The following is a 23,848-nucleotide window of genomic DNA, read 5'->3' as shown; positions in this document are numbered from 1 at the left end:
CGATTAACGTTCGCATAATCGTTTACCATAAACGATCCAAACGACCGTTTGCGCCATGTTTGCTCAGATTCCACCGTGTTTGCTCAGTGTGAACATACCCTTACAGTCACATCTGAGTGTGAGTTACAGCATATACATTGCACAGATTTACTAGCAATATATTCATGGCATTAGCGCTAAATTTTGGCCCCAAAAAGGACATTTTACGATAGTAACCCCCAAACATGCCCACAAATAATATTGGGGGAGATTTATCAAACATGGTGTAAAGTGAGACTGTCTCCGTTGCCCCTAGCAACCAATCAGATTCCACCTTTCATTCCTCACAGACTCTTTGGAAAATGAAAGGTGGAATCTGATTGGTTGCTAGGGGCAACTGAGCCAGTTTCACTTTACACCATGTTTGATAAATCTCCCCCCTATAGTGTATAAAACAGGCCAGATATATAAAAATATAACTCTATTTTATAAACAGTGTACATTGCTGATAACGGACCCCTCCTCATCTATATTTGGTTTAAACTGAAATAATTCTATGTACAGGATGATTACTGTAGAGTATATATACGGTATATATATATATATTTCTTATAACATCTTATGGTCGATCCCTGATCCATCATTTCCAAGGTTTCGTATCTCACATTGATAACACAAGGAATGTGGAAGTAGCTTCCATCTGTTGTTTCCTGTCTTCACCATTCATGGCAAACACGCCAGAATCTTCCATTATCTGTGAAGAAATAGAACAAAAACTCACCCATTACTTATACATGAATGTTCTGAGTATATAGGTATATTGTTATACATAGGGGAAGTATTATAATAGTTATATTCTTGTATATAGGAGCAGTATTATAGTAGTTATATTCCTGTATATAGGGAACAGTATAATAGTAGTTATATCCCTGTATATAGGGGCAGTATTATAGTAGTTATATCCCTGTATATAGGGAGCAGTACTATAGTAGTTATATTCTTGTATATAGGGGGCAGTATTATAGTAGTTATATTATTGTATATAGGAGCAGTATTATAGTAGTTATATTCTTGTATATAGGAGCAGTATTATAGTAGTTATATTCTTGTATATAGGGGACAGTATTATAGTAGTTATATTCTTGTATATAGGGGCAGTATTATAGTAGTTATATCCCTGTATATATGAGCAGTATTATAGTAGTTATATTCCTGTATATAGGAGCAGTATTATAGTAGTTATATTCTTGTATATAGAAGGCAGTATTATACTAGTTATATTCTTGTATATAGGAGCAGTATTATAGTAGTTATATTCTTGTATATAGGAACAGTATTATAGTAGTTAAATTCTTGTATATAGGAGCAGTATTATAGTAGTTATATTCCTGTATATAGGAGCAGTATTATAGTAGTTATGCGGTTCAGGGAAGAAACAGAGCGCTGCACCTCACACCTATGGCTGATACTAGTGCCCCTAGGCTAAATAAAAAACACATCAGAATTTAGTGTATGAATTGATCAAGCCATACTGCCCCATGTACCTCGTGCCGGTATCTGATACACATGGGTCCCTACACTAAGTCCACACCGTGCCAGTCAGTGGCCACCAACCCCGCAGGCGTGCACAGTCAGGGAACGGGGGCCATGGGACGGCCCTGCGACCCCCATGCCACAGGACCAGACCCAAAAACACCACACCAGAACCCGGCCAGCACCGCCGGCGGAGAAGGTCGCCCCCAAGCAGCACAAGTCTGGATAAGGAATTACACTCACCATAGCTGCAGCAAACAGAATGGGAAAAAACAGGAGGGATTAAAACCATGTGCACTCAGGTGTCTCCTGCTAATTGCGGTCATGTGGGTCTCACCAGGAGGAGTGCAAAACACGGAGAAAAGAGAGAAACAAAATGCGGTTCAGGGAAGAAACAGAGTGCTGCACCTCACACCTATGGCTGATACTAGTGCCCCTAGGCTAAATAAAAAACACATCAGAATTTTGTGTATGAATATATGTATAGATGAATATAGGAGCAGTATTATAGTAGTTATATTCTTGTATATAGGGAGCAGTATTATAGTAGTTATATCCCTGTATATAGGAGCAGTATTATAGTAGTTATATCCCTGTATATAGGAGCAGTATTATAGTAGTTATATTCTTGTATATAGGAGGCAGTATTATAGTAGTTATATTCTTGTATATAGGAGGCAGTATTATAGTAGTTATATTCTTGTATATAGGAGGCAGTATTATAGTAGTTATATTCTTGTATATAGGAGCAGTATTATAGCAGTTATATTCTTGTATATAGGAGCAGTATAATAGTAGTTATATTCTTGTATATAGGAGCAGTATTATAGTAGTTATATCCCTGTATATAGGAGCAGTATTATAGTAGTTATATTCTTGTATATAGGAGCAGTATTATAGTAGTTATATTCCTGTATATAGGAGCAGTATTATAGTAGTTATATTCTTGTATATAGGAGCAGTATTATAGTAGTTATATTCTTGTATATAGGAGCAATATTATAGTAGTTATATTCTTGTATATAGGGGGCAGTATTATAGTAGTTATATTCTTGTATATAGGGGGCAGTATTATAGTAGTTATATTCTTGTATATAGGTGCAGTATTATAGTAGTTATATTCTTGTATATAGGAGCAGCATTATAGTAGTTATATTCTTGTATATAGGAGCAGTATTATAGTAGTTATATTCTTGTATATAGAAGCAGTGTTATAGCAGTTATATTCTCATATATAGGGGCAGTATTATAGTAGTAATATTCTTTCTATTGTTCTCCATTTGTTAACTCTTTCCTATGTTATGGACTGGGGGCTATAAGTTAGATGTGTTATAATAATATGTTCATCATATGCCTGTACCGGAAGCAAAACCTGATGTGAGATCAAAGGTCTCTGAACGGCCGTGCCTTGAACACGCTATTTAAATAGGCATTTTGCCAGTACAGAAGTCGGTATTTTTTCTTTATGAGACAAAGAAGTTTAACTGGAAACTTATGGTTCCCGAAGGTCCCAGTTTTTTGTCCTGTTTTTATTAGAAGTTATTGTTGTCCTCTTGTTGCACAATGACTTAAAACCTAGAATTTCAGGTTTACGGTTAATTATTGAGGATAGGAAGTCACCCGTCTGCATAATGTAGCAGTGCTCTGACAGTTCACCCAGACTCGTGTGATTCCCCTATAACTTGGCTGGGATTTTTAGTTTTTCTGCACGGATGTCTTACTCTGCTGTCTTGGTGCTTTACAATGGTCAAATCTTACACGATAGTGAGATTTTAAGAAATTATGCAAGTATTAATTCCTAATGTCCTTCTCTTTTTTAACTAAATTCTGAATGATGAAGACAAAATAGAGAATAGCTGCTATAGAACCTGTACCGGCTGCTCAACACAGACCAGGGGTAGGAGTAAGGATTCCTGATTGTAGATGTCCAGAGCAGCAGCAAATCTCTATAGAAAACCTCTCCTGCTCTGGACAGTTCCTGACATGGATAGAGGTGGCAGCAGAGCGCTGTGTCAGACTGGAGAGAATACACCACTTCCTGCAGGACATACAGCAGCTGATAAGTACTGGAAGACTGGAGATTTTTAAATAGTAAATTACAAATTTATGACCTTCTGAAACCACCAGGAGTGCCCCTTTAATGTCAGTGTCCATGGTGGAATACAGCAGGGGGTGGTTAATGCAAGCATCCTGGTGGTGAGCAGTGGAACGATTGATACTTGTGGTCCGTTCCTTATTCACCTGTCCAGGCCTCAGCATTGTCCTGGCACTTATTTTCAGTTTCCGGTCTGCACCAGTTCAGGGAAGGGATAGAGAGGCCTGTGCAGCAGTGACTTTATAGCCACACAGTTCTCTAAATGGCAATAGAGATGGGTCCATAAAGAGGATAGAGAGGACTGTGCAGCAGTGTCTGTATGAGCACATGCTCCAGTCACGCTCATCTCTATTCTCTATATGATTATTGAGATGAAAGCAGGGAGGAAGACAAAGAGGACTGTGCAGCAGAGATGAGTGCAGGGAGGGGACAGAGAGGGCTGTGCAGCAGAGATGAGTGCAGGGAGGGGACAGAGAGGGCTGTGCAGCAGAGATGAGTGCAGGGAGGGGACAGAGAGGGCTGTGCAGCAGAGATGAGTGCAGGGAGGGGACAGAGAGGTCTGTGCAGCAGAGATGAGTGCAGGGAGGGGACAGAGAGGGCTGTGCAGCAGAGATGAGTGCAGGGAGGGGACAGAGAGGGCTGTGCAGCAGAGATGAGTGCAGAGAGGGGACAGAGAGGGCTGTGCAGCAGAGATGAGTGAAGGGAGGGGACAGAGAGGGCTGTGCAGCAGAGATGAGTGCAGGGAGGGGACAGAGAGGGCTGTGCAGCAGAGATGAGTGCAGAGAGGGGACAGAGAGGGCTGTGCAGCAGAGATGAGTGCAGGGAGGGGACAGAGAGGGCTGTGCAGCAGAGATGAGTGCAGGGAGGGGACAGAGAGGGCTGTGCAGCAGAGATGAGTGCAGGGAGGGGACAGAGAGGGCTGTGCAGCAGAGATGAGTGCAGAGAGGGGACAGAGAGGGCTGTGCAGCAGAGATGAGTGCAGGGAGGGGACAGAGAGGGCTGTGCAGCAGAGATGAGTGCAGGGAGGGGACAGAGAGGGCTGTGCAGCAGACATGAGTGCAGGGAGGGGACAGAGAGCACTGTGCAGCAGACATGAGTGCAGGGAGGGGACATAGAGAGCTGTGCAGCAGAGATGAGTGCAGGGAGGGGACAGAGAGAGCTGTGCAGCAGAGATGAGTGCAGGGAGGGGACAGAGAGGGCTGTGCAGCAGAAATGAGTGCAGGGAGGGGACAGAGAGGGCTGTGCAGCAGAGATAAGTGCAGGGAGGGGACAGAGAGCACTGTGCAGCAGAGATTAGTGTAGGGAGGGGACAAAGAGGACTGTGCAGCAGAGATGAGTGCAGGGAGGGGACAGAGAGGACTGTGCAGCAGAGATGTGTGCAGGGAGGGGACAGAGAGGGCTGTGCAGCAGAGATTAGTGTAGGTAGGGGACAAAGAGGATTCTGCAGCAGAGATGAATGCAGGGAGAGGACAGAGAGAATTGTGCAGCAGAGATAAGTGCAGGGAGGGGACAGAGAGCACTGTGCAGCAGAGATGAGTGCAGAGAGGGGACAAAGAGGACTGTGCAGCAGAGATGAGTGCAGGGAGGGGACAGAGAGGGCTGTGCAGCAGAGATGAGTGCAGGGAGGGGACAGAGAGCACTGTGCAGCAGAGATGAGTGCAGAGAGGGGGACAGAGAGCACTGTGCAGCAGAGATGAGTGCAGGGAGGGGACAGAGAGCACTGTGCAGCAGAGATGAGTGCAGAGAGGGGGACAGAGAGCACTGTGCAGCAGAGATGAGTGCAGAGAGGGGATAAAGAGGACTGTGCAGCAGAGATGAGTGCAGAGAGGGGACAGAGAGGACTGTGCAGCAGAGATGAGTGAAGGGAGGGGACAGAGAGGACTGTGCAGCAGAGATGAGTGCAGGGAGGGGACAGAGAGGACTGTGCAGCAGAGATGAGTGCAGGGAGGGGACAGAGAGGGCTGTGCAGCAGAGATGAGTGCAGGGAGGGGACAGAGAGGGCTTTGCAGCAGAGATGAGTGCAGGGAGGGGACAGAGAGGGCTGTGTAGCAGAGATGAGTGCAGGGAGGGGACAGAGAGGGCTGTGCAGCAGAGATGAGTGCAGGGAGGGGACAGAGAGGGCTGTGCAGCAGAGATGAGTGCAGGGAGGGGACATAGAGCACTGTGCAGCAGAGATGAGTGCAGAGAGGAGACAGAGAGGGCTGTGCAGCAGAGATGAGTGCAGGGAGGGGACAGAGAGGGCTGTGCAGCAGAGATGAGTGCAGGGAGGGGACAGAGAGGACTGTGCAGCAGAGATCAGTGCAAGCAGGTTTGCGACTTGGAATGCTGGATACCGCAGTGTAGAATGTTGTGGGATTATTATTACTCTAATATAAAAAAACAGAAGCATGCTGGACTGCACCCCACTGTGGAACTTACAGGTGATTCTCTTTCATTTTTTTCAGTTGTCCGAGACGCAATGAAGGCTTTCAGCTACATTTCAACTAGGTAATTTGCCAGACACTGAATATAATACTACCACACTGTGCCCCTAAATATAGTACTCCCAAACACTGTGTCCCTGAATATAATACTACCACACTGTGCCCCTAAATATAATACTACCATACTGTATTCTATAATACTGCCGCATACTTTACCCTGACTACAACACTTCCACATGCAGCAATGCTAAATATCATACTACTACCCCCTGTGATCCTGACTATAATACTGCCACATACTGTTATATAAGTAGCTTCACTTTACACCATGTTGGATAAATCTCTTCATAACCCTATTACACATACTTTCCAATATATATATATATATATATATATATATATATATATATATATATATATTATGGTAACCCCTGTGAGCCTAGCCCAGTGCTGGTATGTGCCAGTCCACAGGCCAAGCTGGTTGGCTCCATATAGAATATAATAATACCATAACTCGGACCTGTAACTCTTCCCTAACAACGAGCACCGAGTGCTGCAGAGCTGACACACAGAGCACGGCAATCAGTGGGAACTGCAATAAATTTCTCGATTTACATGAAAACTGGAAAACCCCTTTAACTCCAGATATTGTATAATGTGGAGCCCCTGCCAGGCTCTGTGCCGTACACAAGGCCTCACGGGGAACGTAACTTTATCCTGTAAGTTATTTGTTCCTATGAAGTTTGTCATTTATTGTAAAATCTTCATTTATTAGATCCAAAATAAAGTGCTGACTAATTTCCTAATAAATCTTTATAGTGGTCAGAGCTCAGACCCCCGACATATGGATGTAATAGATATCACGCTGGCTGTTCTGAGTAAATAATGCAATGAGGGTCAGAGGATTACTAATACTTGGGATATGTGTACAGTCATCTGCTTTCAAAAATAAAAATCTGTAAAATAATGTCGTTAAAAAAAAAAATAAACCCAAAAAACATACTGGCTGCCTTATGTCACACGTTATCTGAATAGAGTTCAATGTAAAACAGTGTGCAGTAGGCGCCCTCTGGTGGCAGCTTGTCATACTGTTTATGTTACTTTGTAATATAACTTTAATAAAATAAATGTTATATATATATATATATATATATATATATATTATACATTTATTTTAATAAAGCTATATTACAAAGTTAAATAACTTTATTAGCAAAAAAAAAAATAAATAAAATTCTGCATGAGATATATATGGAGCCGGGTGGGGAGAGGCGGGGACACGCTCACTCAGCCATTGCTCTGTATCTAGAGATGAACACCCGGACCCTGAACCATTAAAACTTTTCATATATGTTTACGACATGCCAGAACTTTTTTTTAAAGGAGTAGTTCACGAAAAAAAAAATCAACTGGTGCCAGAAAGTCCCAGAGATTGTAATTTACTTCTATTAAAAAAAACCTCCAGTCTTCCAGTACTTATCAGCTGCTGTATGTCCTGCAGGAAGTGGTGTATTCTCTCCAGACTGACACAGTGCTCTCTGCTGCCACCTCTGTCCATGTCAGGAATTGTCCAGAGCAGTAGTAAATCCCCATAGAAAACCTCTCCTGCTCTGGACAGTTCCTGACATGGACAGAAGTGGCAGCAGAGAGCACTGGGTCTGGAGAGAATTCACCACTTCCTGCAGGGTATACAGCAGCTGATAAGTACTGGAAGACTAGAGATTTTTTTTTTAAAGGGACAAAACGGACAATGTAATGTTCCCTATGAGGCAGGATACTAGGAGTGCGGTTACAGTATATACTGTTCCCTCCCTCCGGGGTTTTCACCTTGACTTATTCCTGACGTTTTGCAGACTTCTTTGATTTGTTCTCACTCTTCTCGGTTTCTTTTTTACGCTTCTCCAGTCTTTTGGTTGATTTTTTAACCCATGCAATGCCAGGCGTGGCGCATAGTTTCCTGGAGGGATTGGAATTCATCACGAATCTGCAGACGGACAAGGAGCCCCCATTATTATACAGTAAATATTATCCATCCCCCTCCCCCACCCCAGACAACAAGGCCTCATACATCTCTATGTGCCCCATCTCTGGCCCCCACACCCAGGACTTACACCACAGCATCTATGGGGCAGCCTTTATCCCGTGTCTGTATCTCGTATCCCACAATGGCGCTAAATGGGATCCGTTTGGCGCTTGTCTGTAGGCAGCAATCCTGTACCGGCTGTCCCGCACCTGGAAGGCATCAAGGGGAGAATAGTCATGAGATCACTACTGCCAGTGATGTCATCATGATGTCATATTAATGTAATATTAGGAAATGTGCTACCTGCCCACAGTGACCATGATATATATATATATATATATATATATATATATATATATATATATATATATATATATGCTCCAAGAATTATGGTATGAAAAAAGTTTGGCCAAATTATCTATTATTTTACAGGTGCTTAAGGAAATGTAAGCTGTTTCAGCACTAACCAGTTGACACCATTATATGGGATTACAGCGCCATCTGGTGACCAATTCAAATCCAATAGCATGGTAACAGCATCTCACTTAGGCGGAAATACGGAAAAAAGAAAACTTTATTCCAGCATGGCACACAGAGCGACGTTTCAACCTTATTGGTCTTTTTCAAGCATACAAAGTTAGGAACAACATGTAGTATATAAGGGATCATCAGCCAATGGGAAGGGAACATATAATTAACACAAATTAACCCTTAACAGACCCGTGCTAGACAACAATTACAGATAATCTTTATTTATACAAAATCAAGTGCTACTCTTATCACTATAGGGTTAAAACTACTCACAAAACGTTAGTCTCCAACAGGTATATCCACTATCCGAGCTTAAAAGGATCTACATCTACACATCCCCCATAACAGTGTCATCTACACATCCCCCATAACAGTGTCATCTACACATCCCCCCATAACAGTGTCCTCTACAGATCCCCCATAACAGTGTCATATACACATCCCCCATAACAGTATCATCTACAGATCCCCATAACAGTGGCATATACATATCCCCCATAACAGTGTCATCTACACATCCCCCATAACAGTGTCATATACACATCCCCCATAACAGTGTCATATACACATCCCCCATAACACAGTGCCATCTGCACATCCCCCATAACAGTGTCATCCCCAGGTGTCCCTATAACACTGTTAGTTCTGGTAGTATAGACCGGTCCCTCTAGGATATAATAATATACAGTACCATTTCCTTCCGTTCTCGTGACCTTAGTAATTTCTCCCGTTTGTCTATGATTAGTAGGTTGTTATAAGACTGCAATGTGAGGAGGGAACAATACCGCCATAGTGTAGAGAGGACTATAAACTAATGAGAAGCCATAGAGATTATATTATCAGCTAATGAGGAAGGTGAAGAGCGAGCAGGTCACATGTACAGTGGCCGAGCCGACCACACCGCCTCTATTGTTCCATCGCTGCTGGTGTTTACACATCCTACAGATACTGCTGGTAATGGCGCCTGCGTCTGCGCCGCTGATCTACATGATTGTAGATTCTGCCATGAAGTGTTACATGGGACTGCAGGTCACAGTTACATCATGGTTACGGTAGTGTTCACATACAGTGATCGTTCCTGGACCATTGTAACTTACATTTACATCTAACCTACAGCGCCATCTGTGACATGGCATTGGATGGAGGATCCTGGCTGTTGGCTTCTCTATACAGGACAACAATGCTGTCCTTAAAGGGATATTCCACTCAAACATAACTTTTGATATGTTGCTGCCCATGGTGAGACTAAAAATTCCTTCCATACTTGTTATTATCTATTCAGTCTCCTTCCCCCAGTTCTCAGCTGCTGCTTTTTGCTAAAGACACAAAAATCTAAGTATGGAAGGAATTGTTAGTCTCACCATGGGCAGCAACATATCAAAAGTTATGTCTAAGTGGAATACCCCTTTAACATGCAATGTGAGGAACAACTAATACAGAACCAAAAGTTTATGAAGACCAATCATTTTCTTACTAAATCTTAATTTTTATTGGATAATTAAATATGGAATGTGATTTACTGTTCCCTGTGGATGATGGTCTGTATGTAGTGCCGTCTGCTGGTGAAAGAACGACATTACACCCTGCTCCACAGTCTTTGGTAGATGGCAGCAAGATGGCTGTCACACTCCTGTCCTGCTGGGCGCACAATTATAGGGGGTCAGCTACGTGCCCAAATCAGTGACCACAAGCTCATAACATCCGTCCACCAGAGCGGAGTACGGGATACGGTGTAACATTACCGGAGTACGGGATACGGTGTAACATTACCGGAGTATGGGATACGGTGTAACATTACCAGAGTACGGAATACGGTGTAACATTATCGGAGTACAGAATACGATGAGACATACGATGTAACATTACCGGAGTACAGAATACGATGAGACATACGATGTAACATTACCGGAGTACGGGATATGGTGTAACATTACTGGACTATGGGATACGGTGCAACACTACTGGAGTACGGGATACGGTGTAACATTACCGGAGTATGGGATACGATGTAACATTACCGGAGTACAGAATACGGTGTAACATTACCGGAGTACGGGATATGGTGTAACATTACTGGAGTACAGGATACGGTGTAACATTACCGGAATACGGGATACGGTGTAACATTACCGGGATACGGTGTGACATTACCGGAGTACGGGATACGGTGTAACATTACCGGAGTACGGGATACGGTGTAACATTGCCGGAGTACGGGATACGGTGTGACATTACCGGAGTACGGGATACGGTGTAACATTACTGGAGTACGGGATACGGTGTAACATTACCGGAGTACGGGATACGGTGTAACATTACCGGAGTACGGGATACGATGTAACATTACCGGAGTACGGGATACGATGTAACATTACCGGAGTACGGGATACGGTGTAACATTACCAGAGTACGGGATACGATGTAACATTACCGGAGTTCGGGATACGATGTAACATTACCGGTGTAACGGATACGGTGTAACATTACCAGAGTACGGGATACGGTGTAACATTACCGGAGTACGGAATACGGTGTAACATTACCGGAGTACGGGATACGGTGTAACATTACCGGAGTACGGGATACGGTGTAACATTACCGGAGTACGGAATACGGTGTAACATTACCAGAGTACGGGATACGGTGTAAGTAACATTTTGTTTTTCTTGATTCAAGATGCAATTAAAATAAATCGAAAAATGGAAACAGTTTTTACTTTTTAACCTAAAAATGTTTATTTGAAACAATTGGCCGAAGTCTAAGATCTAGTTCTTTCCTCTGGACGGTTTCTGTACGGGAATCTGGAATCGATTATCCCGCGGCCTGTATAACGCTCCGGATCTTTTAATGGGAGACACTTAGCACCAGAGTTTATTTTACAGGCAGATAAATGGTTACTGGTGTGTAAAACATTCTGACAACTCAATCTGTCACTCATAAATACCACCTCAGCTTCCAAGTCAGCACAGCCGCTGGTAGTCATGTGACCTGGCAGGGACCCTCCCCGCCATGTTCAACCTTATTAATGTGTTTCTGTAGATTCACATTTCTATCATCTCCGTTTAGGACGCTCCATCTGAATTTACTTTAATTTATTTAGGATCTGAGCAAAAAATACTGCCGAGGTGGCAGCAAGGAGCACTGTGTCAGACTGGAAAGAATACACCACTTCCTGCAGGACATACAGTAGCTGATAAGTACAGGAAGATAAGATTTTTTAATAGAAGTAAATTACAAATCCATATAAAACTTTCTGTCAGCAGTGATTTGAAAGAAATTTGTGAACTATCCCTTTAAGGGATTAGCAGTTTGCGCCAGCTGTTCAATTTTTTTTTTACACCAGGAGGGGGCGTGGTTTCATATTAGCTACTTTATTAGTCAGATTTATCATGCGCCATTTTTCAAAAAATTGTGCAGTAATACTCCACACCTACCCTGCCAAAGTTTTTTTTAGCCAAGAAATTGAGCACAAAAATTGGTGCAGGATTCATCAGGGCCGTAAACCTATTGATACATTTTGTGATGATTCATGTGCCCCTTAGGGTCCTATTACAATAGACAATTATCAGCCATATTTGGCTGATTACCGGCCGTTTCAGACAATAATCGTTCAGTATCATAGTTTATAGGCTACGATCAGCAGGAAACAAAATCCCGACAACAATAGCGATGGTCAGCCGCTATTTTCAGTGCTGACATAGACAATACACTGCACTACAGTGATCAGCAATACAGTGATCAGCAGATCACTGATTAGTATACACTAGTGTAAAAGTAAAAAAAAAGGTGTAAAATAAAACATAAAAATAATATAAAATGCATTGTATTCCCCACATATAATAAACTGTTACATAAAGCCACAAAATCTATACAGGTTTGGTATCACCACGTCCGTAACGACCCAATCTATAAAACTATATAATAAATTATATCACACAAAACGCGCTGTAAACATTAAAAAAAAAAAACAACAGTTTTTTTTTAATGAATCCTTTGCAGAAAATAAGAAGAGATCAAAATGTGTTAAACTTGGTATCAATAAAAATTACACATCTTCCCGCAAAAAATTAGACCAAAACCCGCTCTGTCACATAAAAGATAAGAGCGCCAGGGATCTTGCAATGTGGCGATAGTTTTTGATGTTTTTCTCAGGAAGATAGTTTCTATTGTGCCAAAGTGGTAAAAGTTAAGAAAAAAAAAAAACCATACAAATTTGTTATCGCTGTAACTGTAGTGACCCCGAGAATACATTTATTATGTTATTTTTATTGAACGCTAAATAGCATAACTTTAGTATAAAAACATATATATATAAAAATAAATTACATTTTTTTTTTATTATCCCTCCAATAAAGGGTTAACAAAAATGAACCAATAGGTTTTCAAAATATGAAAATGGCGGCAATAAAAAAGTATACGTTTTCCCGCAAAAAAAAACAAAAAAAAAAAACCAAGACCTCATCTGGCTACGTGGGCAAAAATAAAACAACGATGTGACTCTTGGAGGGCGGCAAAGAAGAAATGGCTTGGTCATTAAGGGGTTAATTTTATGTATTTTAGCTATGTATTTACATTGTTTATACTGTATATACTGTATCCTGGACATATAAAGTACATTCTGGTCTGTGACCACACATGGTTATCACTTCCTGCCTACTACTAGGCCCTGACCCCAAGGGTGCAAACTCAGAAGTAGTTTCTCACCCAACAGAGTCCAGCAGGTTACCACTCGGTATTGGAGACACCAGTTCACACTATAGGCCGTTTCATGCCCGAGCTGCCCTGATGACCAGTGCCGATCTCCTAAATTACAAAGACTATTATACAACCAGGTTGTTTGTGTGGCCATTTGCTTTCCTCAGCTGTCAGCTGCACATGACTTATTGTGCAGGGAGATGAGCGACTGACAGCCAATTACTTTTTTGACAGGTCAGAATTGAGCGATTAACCAAGGCGCGAGCATTGCTCATTCGTCATCTGATTACTGGTGTTATACATGGCGACATCTGCCTGATGTGACAGATAATTAGCCTGTGTAATAAGGCCTTAAAGGGCCCCTCCAGCTTTTTTTGTAGCACTGTACATAGTCATTTCTTCTATAAAAATCAATTTGAAATTTGGCTCTGGAATAGGCTTCCGAGCACCCGTTCTCTGGCTGCATCTAACGTTACTTTGCTATGGCGTATATGTTCACACTGTGTACGTTTGGTCAAAACAATGGCCGTTGTTTTTTTGTTTTTTTTTTAACAGCGATCACTTGAAGTCAATGGGAACAACGGACGACCGTTTACTTACTGTAACATAACAAACAACGACCATTGTTCCCTGACATCGCAAAAAAAAAGAAAAGAAATGACAATCATTTTTGGCCATTGTTTTTCAAACAACGGCCGAAAATAATTGACAGTTCACACACAGAGTGTGGCTGTCTTGCAGCCGTAATCTGACTGACAATCAATGCTTAATTGATGCTCAGTCCCACCTATACGGCCGGCACAATTCAATGTATTTAAATAATGTTCCTGCGGCCGATATGGCAGTATCAGATGCAGGAACATGTAAAACAGCGGCCGTTGTTTTACACAGTGTAAACATAGTCTAAAAATAATTACCAAACTGTCTGAACTATTCAAAAATAACATTATTGATCCTACATGGTCAACAACACTGGACCAAATGCCACAATTTCAGATTTTTGGTCATATCACAAACCAGAAAAAATTATCTAACAAGCAATCAGAAAGTCCAACCTATGCCGGAATAGTACTGATAAAAACTGTATACTATAAAAAAGTATACAAATTGTAACTCATGGTAATGGTAGTGGCCCATAGAATATAGGTAAGGTTGGGTTCACACTGTATTTTTGTAATCCGTTTTTTCCCCCACCAGTTTTATGCAAAAAAACTGCTGAAAAACGGCAATTGGGTGCATCCGTTGTAATCCGTTTTTCCACTGACGTATGTGTTTTGATCTATTTCTTTTAGCCTTTTTTTTTTAAATAATTGAAGTCAATGAAAAAAACGGATGCACACAAACAAATGCATCAGTTTTTTAATCTTTTTTTTTTTTTTTTTTTTTGCATAAAACGGATGGGAAAAAAAGGACTGCAAAAACACAGTGTGAACCCAGTGAACATTCTAACCTCACAAAATTATGCAATAGCATATTTTTTCAATTTTGTAAAAAATTTTTTGTAAATGTTCTTTTTTTGTAACACATTACACAGTAAAATGAAGGGGGTTTGAAGGGGGGTTTGGGGTGTCACTAAAAAGTACAAAAACAACCCTCATTCTACCCAGCCAGGGGAAAAATAAAACGAGAAAAATAAAAATGTTATAGGTCAGCGAAGTTGAGATGGAAAAACAACAACAACAAAAAACCCATAAGCAAAAAATAAAAATGTGGTTGGTTGGAAGGGGTTAATATCTCATTGTGTTTCCACAAGTCGTGGCTCTACCTGCCTGATAAGTTTATCTGAACTCCATGGTCTGGTTTCCCGGGTCTTGGCCGGGCCGGGAGATCGGAATGAATGTTGACACATGGAATCACTTCTGACGGGTGGAGATTGCAGCCAAGGTTCTTGTAATGTTTTTATCTAAACTTTTTTTTAAACTGGGTGAATTAATCTTCAGGACAGAGGTTTGGGTTCTGCTGCCAAGTTCTGCTCAGATTTTTTTATTAAAAAAAAAAAAGATTTGATAGCAATGTGTACAGTGAAGTGATTACAGATCTCATAGAGTCCCATGAGGAATGGGGTGACGTGGGTATGTTAGGCTTTAGTAACCAATATTTTTATATTTAGGCCATATTCCAACTTCGGGAACATATCGCTCAAAGGCGGCTGTCAGGTTATGTAGACGGACTCTAATGGCCGTTGTTTGCACATCTACGGCCGTTGTCATGAAATACAATTGTTTTTACATAGTGTGAACCTGGCCTAATAATGATCACATATAATGTGATCGACCTTCTCCATCTGATATGTTCCATAGCCTTACAATGAGGAAGAGACAAAAACAAATGCAAAAGAGTGATAATTTTAGCTCCTGTGCAGACTTAAAGGGAATGTGTCACCTAAATTTTTTTTTACTGATTTGAGTCAGATACAAAAATTGTTCTTTTATTCTAATCTGTTTCTATTTTCTGACGGTAATTTTTTTTATTTCACTTTTTGTACATTGTTATGGGGGCGGCCATCTTGCCTGGGCTGTTCTTAACAGCATTTAGTGATATGCTTTACAGCAAGACTCATGGACATAGATGACAATAGACAGGCTCTGTCTCCTGTGAAGAGGTCATTCCACAGGGAGCTGCTATTGTCTCCTCTAGCTACTGTTGTCACATGAGCTGTTTTTCGTTAAGTAACTTACACCCCGTTACAGTTTTACAGTTTTTCTCCCCCTCAGATCTAATCATTTCCTGATTTTCTCCCTGAACTCTGCTGTTACCATGCAACAGTGCACTCACTTTCCCACAATCCCCTTTGCTTGCAGGCTCAATGGAGAGCTACTGCCAGTACTTCCTGGATATTGTGGTTTGACTGAGGGTCATAACCAGGGGCAACAGGTTATCAAAGTACGTCAGCACATGGAGTATTTGTAAGTCTATGGGGGAGATTTATCAAACATGGTGTAAAGTGAAACTGGCTCAGTTGCCCCTAGCAACCAATCAGATTCCACCTTTCATTTTCCAAAGAGTCTGTGAGGAATGAAAGGTGGAATCTGATTGGTTGCTAGGGGCAACTGAGCCAGCTTCACTTTACACCATGTTTGATAAATCTCCCCCTATATATCTCATACAGGACATAATCAGAAACGCTTGTACCATTAAAATATGTTGAATTTCACATAATCCATCAGTATAGAAATAGTTTTGTTAACGGGAGGAGAACCCGTTTCTCCTGCACATGTGCTGTTCTCAGTATTAAGCTGACTGTCCACCGTATCTGTTGAAAAGTTAACTCTTTGTGTGCGGTATTGTAGATTAGCTCCATTGAAATGAAAGGAGCCAAGTTGTAATATCACACACCACCTGAGGACAGGTGTGGCGCTATTTTTGAAAGAAAGCAGACGTGTTTTTCTAGTTCTAGATAAACACTTTAATTTTGTTCATTCTGATTATTTGAAGGTGGTTCGAAAATTCATGTGTGTGTATATGTATGTATGTTTGTACATGGGCTCACAACCTTAGGCTATGTTCACACGTCGTAAGACACCGGCCGTTCCGTGACCTGGCCGGGTCACGGAATGGCCGGTCTCTGAAAAGATCATCCCGGCTGGTACTACAGTACCGGCCGGATGATCTTTATGGCCGCAGAGTTTTCCACTGCTCATTATCGAGAGTGCGGCCGGAGCGGCTCGCTCCACAGTCGGCACTAACAGGGTTTTTTACGGCCGCTATTCACTGAATAGCGGCTGCAGAAAACTGACATGTCAGTTGTTTGTGGCACCTCTAGGGTACTATGTGTATACGCTCCAGCCGGGATCCCGTAAACAGCAATGCAACGTATATTCTCGTAATAATCACGGCCGTTGTACAATTTTACGAAAATATACGTTGTGTGAACATAGCCTTAAAGGCTAAGTTCACTAACTTTTCTCTCAGTATAGAGATCAGTATATGCAATCTAATGATTGCAGGTCTAACTTAAAAGTGTTTTACATTTTTTTTTTTGAAAAGTATTAAAAAACCCTTACAACATCCCCTCCCCCTTTATAAAAATATAAATATGTAAAAAAATAAAAATAAACATTATATATGGTAGTGTGCGGAATTGTCCAATCTATTAAAATATGATATTATTCTTCCCACAAGTTGAACGGCGTAAACGAAAGAAAACTAAAAAAAAACTAAAAACAGCAGGATTGCTGATTTTTAAAGATGAGCGAACCGGGTTCGGGTTCGAGTCCATCCGAACCTGAACATTCGGTATTTGATTAGCTGGGGCTGCTGAACTTGGATAAAGCTCTAAGGTTGTCTGGAAAACATGGATACAGCCAATGACTATATCCATGACTTCCACATAGCCTTAGGGCTTTATCCAAGTTCAGCAGCCACCGCTAATCACATGCCGAAAGTTCGGGTTCGGATCGACTCGAGCATGCTCCAGGTTCGCTCATCTCTACTGATTTTTTTAAATTATTTATCTGAAGAAAAAAAAAAAAAAAAAAAAAGCGATAACATTTTTTTCTTTTACACCAGTATGATACCAATAAAAACTAGAGATCGTGGCACAAAAAATGACACCCCAACCAGCCCTGTAGGTGGAAAAAAAAAACTTTTTGGCTCATAGAAGGTGAGGAGGAACATTGCATTAATTTGACCCGGACAGCTGCGTATCAATGACCTCTGTCATGAAGGGGTTAATTGGTGACAGATCTGCTGCACTCAATAGCAGTACAAAAACTTTAAAATCTAAAGAAGTTTTAAAGATAGTAAGGAGCAGGTGGCAGCAGGTCGTGAAGCAAAGTATACACCAGCAGAAGGACCGCAGCACTCCAGAGGTGGTGGACCATAAATGTGGTTACACTCCATCAGGTAATAAAAACAGAAACATTTCTGCTCATTCTCAAGCGTGAAACAGAAGGAGGAGAAACATCACAGTGTTCTGGAGCCTCGCAGCTCTTCTGCTGGTACTAAATAAATAAATAAATTCATATATGATACGAATGATATATTCATTTTGTAAAATACACATTACAAACACTCACACACACATTACACACACATACACATTACAAGCACATTACACATACATACTAACTATACACACATAAATAGGCATTACACACACATACATACATACACATTACACGCACATACATACACATTACTCACATACATAAGCATTACACACGCATACATACATACATACGTATCAAACACACATAACGTATCACACACATTACACACACATAGATACACATATATACGCATCACACATACATAAACATTGCACACACACAAACATATGCATCCCACACATACATACACTTTACAAGCACATACATATGCATTGAACACAAAGACATACACATTACACACACATACATAGACATTACACACATATACATATGCATCACACACATACTTATACATTACACATACATACTAACTATACACACATAAATAGGCAATACACACACATACATACATACATATTACACACATAACATGCACATACATACACATTACACACATACATAAGCATTACACACGCATACACACATACATACGTATCAAACACACATAACGTATCACACACACATTACACACACATAGATACACATATATATTCATCACACATACATAAACATTGCACACACACAAACATATGCATCCCACACACATACACTTTAGAAGCACATACATATGCATTGAACACAAAGACATACACATTACACACACATACATACACATTACACACATATACATATGCATCACACACATACTTACACATTACACACACATAACACACTCATACATACACATAACACACACATTAAACAAACATACATACACATTACACACATACATAAGCATTACTCACACACATACATACACATCACACACACACATATTTACGCATCACACACATACATACACATTACACACACATACATATGCATCACACACATACATATGCATTACACACATACATACACTTAATACGCACATACATACGCATTGAACACACATACATACACATTACACGCATACATACACATTATACACACACATACAGTACATAAGCATTACACACACATACATACACACACATTAAAGTCACACACACATACATACACATTACATGCATACATACACAATACACACACACACATACAGTACATAAGCATTACACACACATACATACACACACATTAAACTCTCACACATACACATACATATGCATCACACACACATACATACACATTACACTCACACACACACACACACACACACACACACACACACATACATATGCATTACACATACTAAAAATATGTAATATTTTGAAAAATCATTACACCCTGGGCAAAAGATTACATTGTCCTATGTTTAGTGATGGACCTGAGGGGGCCATGTACAGCCCTGCATATTAGACATCACAGAATTGGTGTGAGTTCACCTGTTGTGTTATCTTACAGCACCAATACAAAACCTGCATGTATTTTCCAAAATGTGACCTTCTATGTACAATTCCACCCCTTAGGGTCCACACATACAGGTAGACTATGGACTCTGTGTCTGTATCACTGCTGCCGGTCCTGGCCCAATCGTGGACCTGATGACCCAAACTGACAGCTGACCCCCCCATCCATAATACAGATGCAGATATTTGGGCATAGTGGAGGGGCCCTTAGAGTATTGACAAAGCTGTGACGTTATGATGGCATAACGGAACGCGTGGGCTGTAGGTGCTGTGTGCCAGGGGATCCTGCCATTGCTATAGGTCATGTGATTACATTATGGATTAGGTTATTGTGGTATACTTTGAATTTGGTTATCTGATGTAAATACTTCATTTTTTCTTTTCTTCATTTATTTTTTGTATTGATTTATGTGACTTGATATTGTACATTGCATAAAGGCAGGATATTCATTGTGAGGGTGGTACCCCACCTGGCACATTACTTGTTGCCCTTAGTATTTTTGGGGGGGCACTTGTGTAGTTACATCTTGGCCTATCAGGCCTGTTTTAAGTGGTTTTAATATGTATGTTTCTGTTGGTTGTTAATAAAATATATTTTTTTGTATTATATACATATTTCTTGTATACTTTTGGGTGTGCATTAGCTTTGGTTAGTCTAGCCGCTGTTTCTTTCCTGTGTATTTAAAGCTGTGAATGGGACGAGTACACCCCACTGTCCTAATGACAATGACGGGTGCACCTCACTATCCTAATGACAATGACGGGTGCACCTCATTATCCTAATGACAATGACGGGTGCACCTCTCTATCCTAATGACAATGTCGGGTGCACCTCACTATCCTAATGACAATGACGGGTGCACCTCATTATCCTAATGACAATGACGGGTGCACCTCTCTATCCTAATGACAATGACGAGTGCAGCTCTCTATCCTAATGACAATGACGGGTACACCTCTCTATCCTAATGACAATGACGGGTGCACCTCACTATCCTAATGACAATGACGGGTGCACCTCACTATCCTAATGACAATGACGGGTACACCTCACTATCCTAATGACAATGACAGGTACACCTCACTATCCTAATGACAATGACAGGTGCACCTCACTATCCTAATCACAATGACAGTTGCATCTCACTATCCTAATGGCAATGACAGGTGCACCTCTCTATACTGATGACAATGACAGGTGCACCTCTCTATACTGATGACAATGACAGGTGCACCTCTCTATCCTAATGACAATGACGGGTGCACCTCACTATCCTAATGACAATGACGGGTGCACCTCATTATCCTAATGACAATGACGGGTGCACCTCTCTATCCTAATGACAATGACGGGTGCAGCTCTCTATCCTAATGACAATGACGGGTACACCTCTCTATCCTAATGACAATGACGGGTGCACCTCTCTATCCTAATGACAATGACGGGTGCACCTCTCTATCCTAATGACAACGACGGGTGCAGCTCTCTATCCTAATGACAATGACGGGTACACCTCTCTATCCTAATGACAATGACGGGTGCACCTCTCTATCCTAATGACAATGACGGGTGCACCTCTCTATCCTAATGACAATGACGGGTGCACCTCACTATTCTAATGACAATGACAGGTGCACCTCACTATCCTAATGACAATGACAGGTGCACCTCTCTATCCTAATGACAATGACGGGTGCACCTCTCTATCCTAATGACAATGACAGGTGCACCTCATTGATTTCCCAATATATTCCTTAAAAAGAGTGTATATAACAGTATATATCAATCCCAGAATATATCAGAGTATATATCACAGTATATATAAGAGTATATATATCACAGTATATATAGCAGTATATATTATTCACTGTGTATAATAAATCAATAATATAGAACATACTCAGTAATAGATAACAGACAGCACTGTCCCTGCTTCCTATGACATGTTCGGTGTGATGTGAGCGGCCGGGCCGCCGTGTGTCCGTGTACCATGTGCTTCCCATTAGGGGCTCCGCTAGGTGACTGATCTGCTCTGGCTTGGCTGAAAATTCTCTCCTGTCATCGCAGATTATGATGAAGCATCTCATGGAATTTAAAAGGAAAAAACAAAAGACATACCGCCCGTCACCTCATCAAAGGCAGAGGAAGGAGAGGGAGAAGAGGAAGAAGAGGGAGAAGAGGAAGAAGAGGGAGAAGAGGAAGAAGAGGGAGAAGAGGGACAAGAGGAAGAAGAGGAAGAAGAGGAAGAAGAGGGAGAAGAGGAAGAAGAGGAAGAAGAGGGAGAAGAGGAAGAAGAGGGAGAAGAGGATGAAGAGGGGGGGGAGGGACAAGAGGAAGAAGAGGAAGAAGAGGAAGAAGAGGGAGAAGAGGGAGAAGAGGGAGAAGAGGATGAAGAGGGAGAAGAGGAAGAGGAGGGACAAGAGGAAGAAGAGGGAGAAGAGGAAAAAGGGGGAGAAGAGGGAAAAGAGGAAGAAGAGGGAGAAGAGGGAAAAGAGGGCAGGAATGTGAAGTATATAATGCTCTAACGTAATATTAATGTAACTATCAAATACTTGTATTTTTTTTCTGTCAGGAGAAGATCTATCTATCTATCTATCTATCTATCTATCTCCTATCTATCTTCTATCTATCTATCTATCTATCTATCTATCTACCTCCTATCTATCTACCTCCTATCTATCTATCTATCTATCTATCTATCTATCTATCTATCTATCTATCTATCTATCTATCTATCTATATCTATCCCCTATCTATCTATCTATCTATTATCTATCTATCTATCTATCTATCTATCTATCTATCTATCTATCTATCTCCTATCTATCTATCTATCTATCTATCTATCTATCTCCTATCTATCTATCTCCTATCTATCTATCTATCTCCTATCTATCTATCTCCTATCTATCTATCTTCTATCTATCTATCTATCTATCTATCTATCTCCTATCTATCTATCTATCTATCTATCTATCTATCTATCTATCTATCTCCTATCTATCTATCTCCTATCTATCTATCTATCTATCTATCTATCTATCTATCTATCTCCTATCTATCTCCTATCTATCTATCTATCTATCTATCTATCTATCTATCTATCTATCTATCTATCTCCTATCTATCTACCTATCTATCTATCTATCATCTATCTATCTATTATCTATCTATCTATCTATCTATCTATCTATCTATCTATCTATCTCCTATCTATCTCCTATCTATCTATCTATCTATCTATCTATCTCCTATCTATCTATCTATCTATCTATCTATCTATCTATCTATCCCTATATATCTATTAAAATAAAAAAAAAAAACAAATAACACAACACTCCTATAATTATTAGCACATTCAACAGTGTTATCTATCCAAGTTGACATGTTATACACACACACACACACACACACACACACACACATATATATATGTGTGTACATGATGGATAACTACAGCTCCTACTGACATATACTGGTCCACTGGTCATTGGAACCTCTGATGCTGGTGTGAATGAAGCCGTATTACTGACCTGTGCAAATAAGCATCTATGGAGCGGAATATAGAAATAAAAGCCATAAAGAAGGCTGAAAGTATATATATATATATATATATATATATATATATATATATATATATGGATATTTCTCATACATGCAGGTCATTGGGTGTTGGGGAGAACCTGGCTACATTGTGGTTATAGAGGAGCAGTATATACAGTATATAGATAGATAGATAGATAGATAGAAATCACATACCTTGCAGACAGACAAGGTGACAGAGAAGGAGTCCAGGGATGAGCAGAGTCCACATGGTCTTCATCCTGAGTGAGTGTCGGTGGTATGGGAGTGTTACTTTCCCTCTTCTCTCCACTCCTCGGCATTTATAGATGGCTGGAAGCTATTTATCTGGGCCTGGGGCCAAGGGGGCTGATACTTCTCTTCAGCTTCCTTCTCCTATTTGCACACCTTTATCTGGGTGGATTCTAAGTCAGGTTGACATGTCGTCTTGTAGTAGTGATTAATACAGAGAGTGTGGGATAATGGAGTGGGATAGAGGAGAGTATAACCTTTCCTCCCTTAGGTTACTTTCTGTATAAAGGCCATG

General features: G+C 40.8%; 1 protein-coding gene across 1 annotated transcript; it reads right to left on the bottom strand.

The window, feature by feature from the left end:
* Nucleotides 1-359: 359 nt before the first annotated feature.
* On the bottom strand, nt 360-23,616 carry LOC138786356 (C-C motif chemokine 21b-like). The gene is made up of 4 exons (XM_069963328.1): nt 23,500-23,616; nt 8,142-8,262; nt 7,858-8,014; nt 360-733 (listed from the first exon to the last, which is right to left on the bottom strand). The coding sequence occupies exons 1-3, from the start codon at nt 23,561-23,563 to the stop codon at nt 7,864-7,866; spliced, it is 336 nt and encodes a 111-aa protein (XP_069819429.1). The 5' UTR covers nt 23,564-23,616; the 3' UTR covers nt 360-733; nt 7,858-7,863.
* Between the last annotated feature and the right edge of the window lie 232 nt (nt 23,617-23,848).

This window comes from Dendropsophus ebraccatus, chromosome 3 (genome assembly GCF_027789765.1).
Source record: "Dendropsophus ebraccatus isolate aDenEbr1 chromosome 3, aDenEbr1.pat, whole genome shotgun sequence".
NCBI classification, from domain to species: Eukaryota; Metazoa; Chordata; class Amphibia; order Anura; family Hylidae; genus Dendropsophus; species Dendropsophus ebraccatus.
Note: the sequence above shows the minus strand (reverse complement) of the source record. Positions and strands in the feature narration are given on the sequence as shown.

Excerpts from the sequence above, each read along its gene's own strand:
- LOC138786356 (XM_069963328.1), bottom strand. The coding sequence starts at position 23,563 with ATGAAGACCATGTGGACTCTGCTCATCCCTGGACTCCTTCTCTGTCAC. Across the intron at positions 8,263-23,499 it reads TCACCTTGTCTGTCTGCAAG|GTGCGGGACAGCCGGTACAG; the intron begins GTATGTGATTTC and ends GATGCCTTCCAG. Across the intron at positions 8,015-8,141 it reads TGCCCCATAGATGCTGTGGT|ATTCGTGATGAATTCCAATC; the intron begins GTAAGTCCTGGG and ends GTCCGTCTGCAG.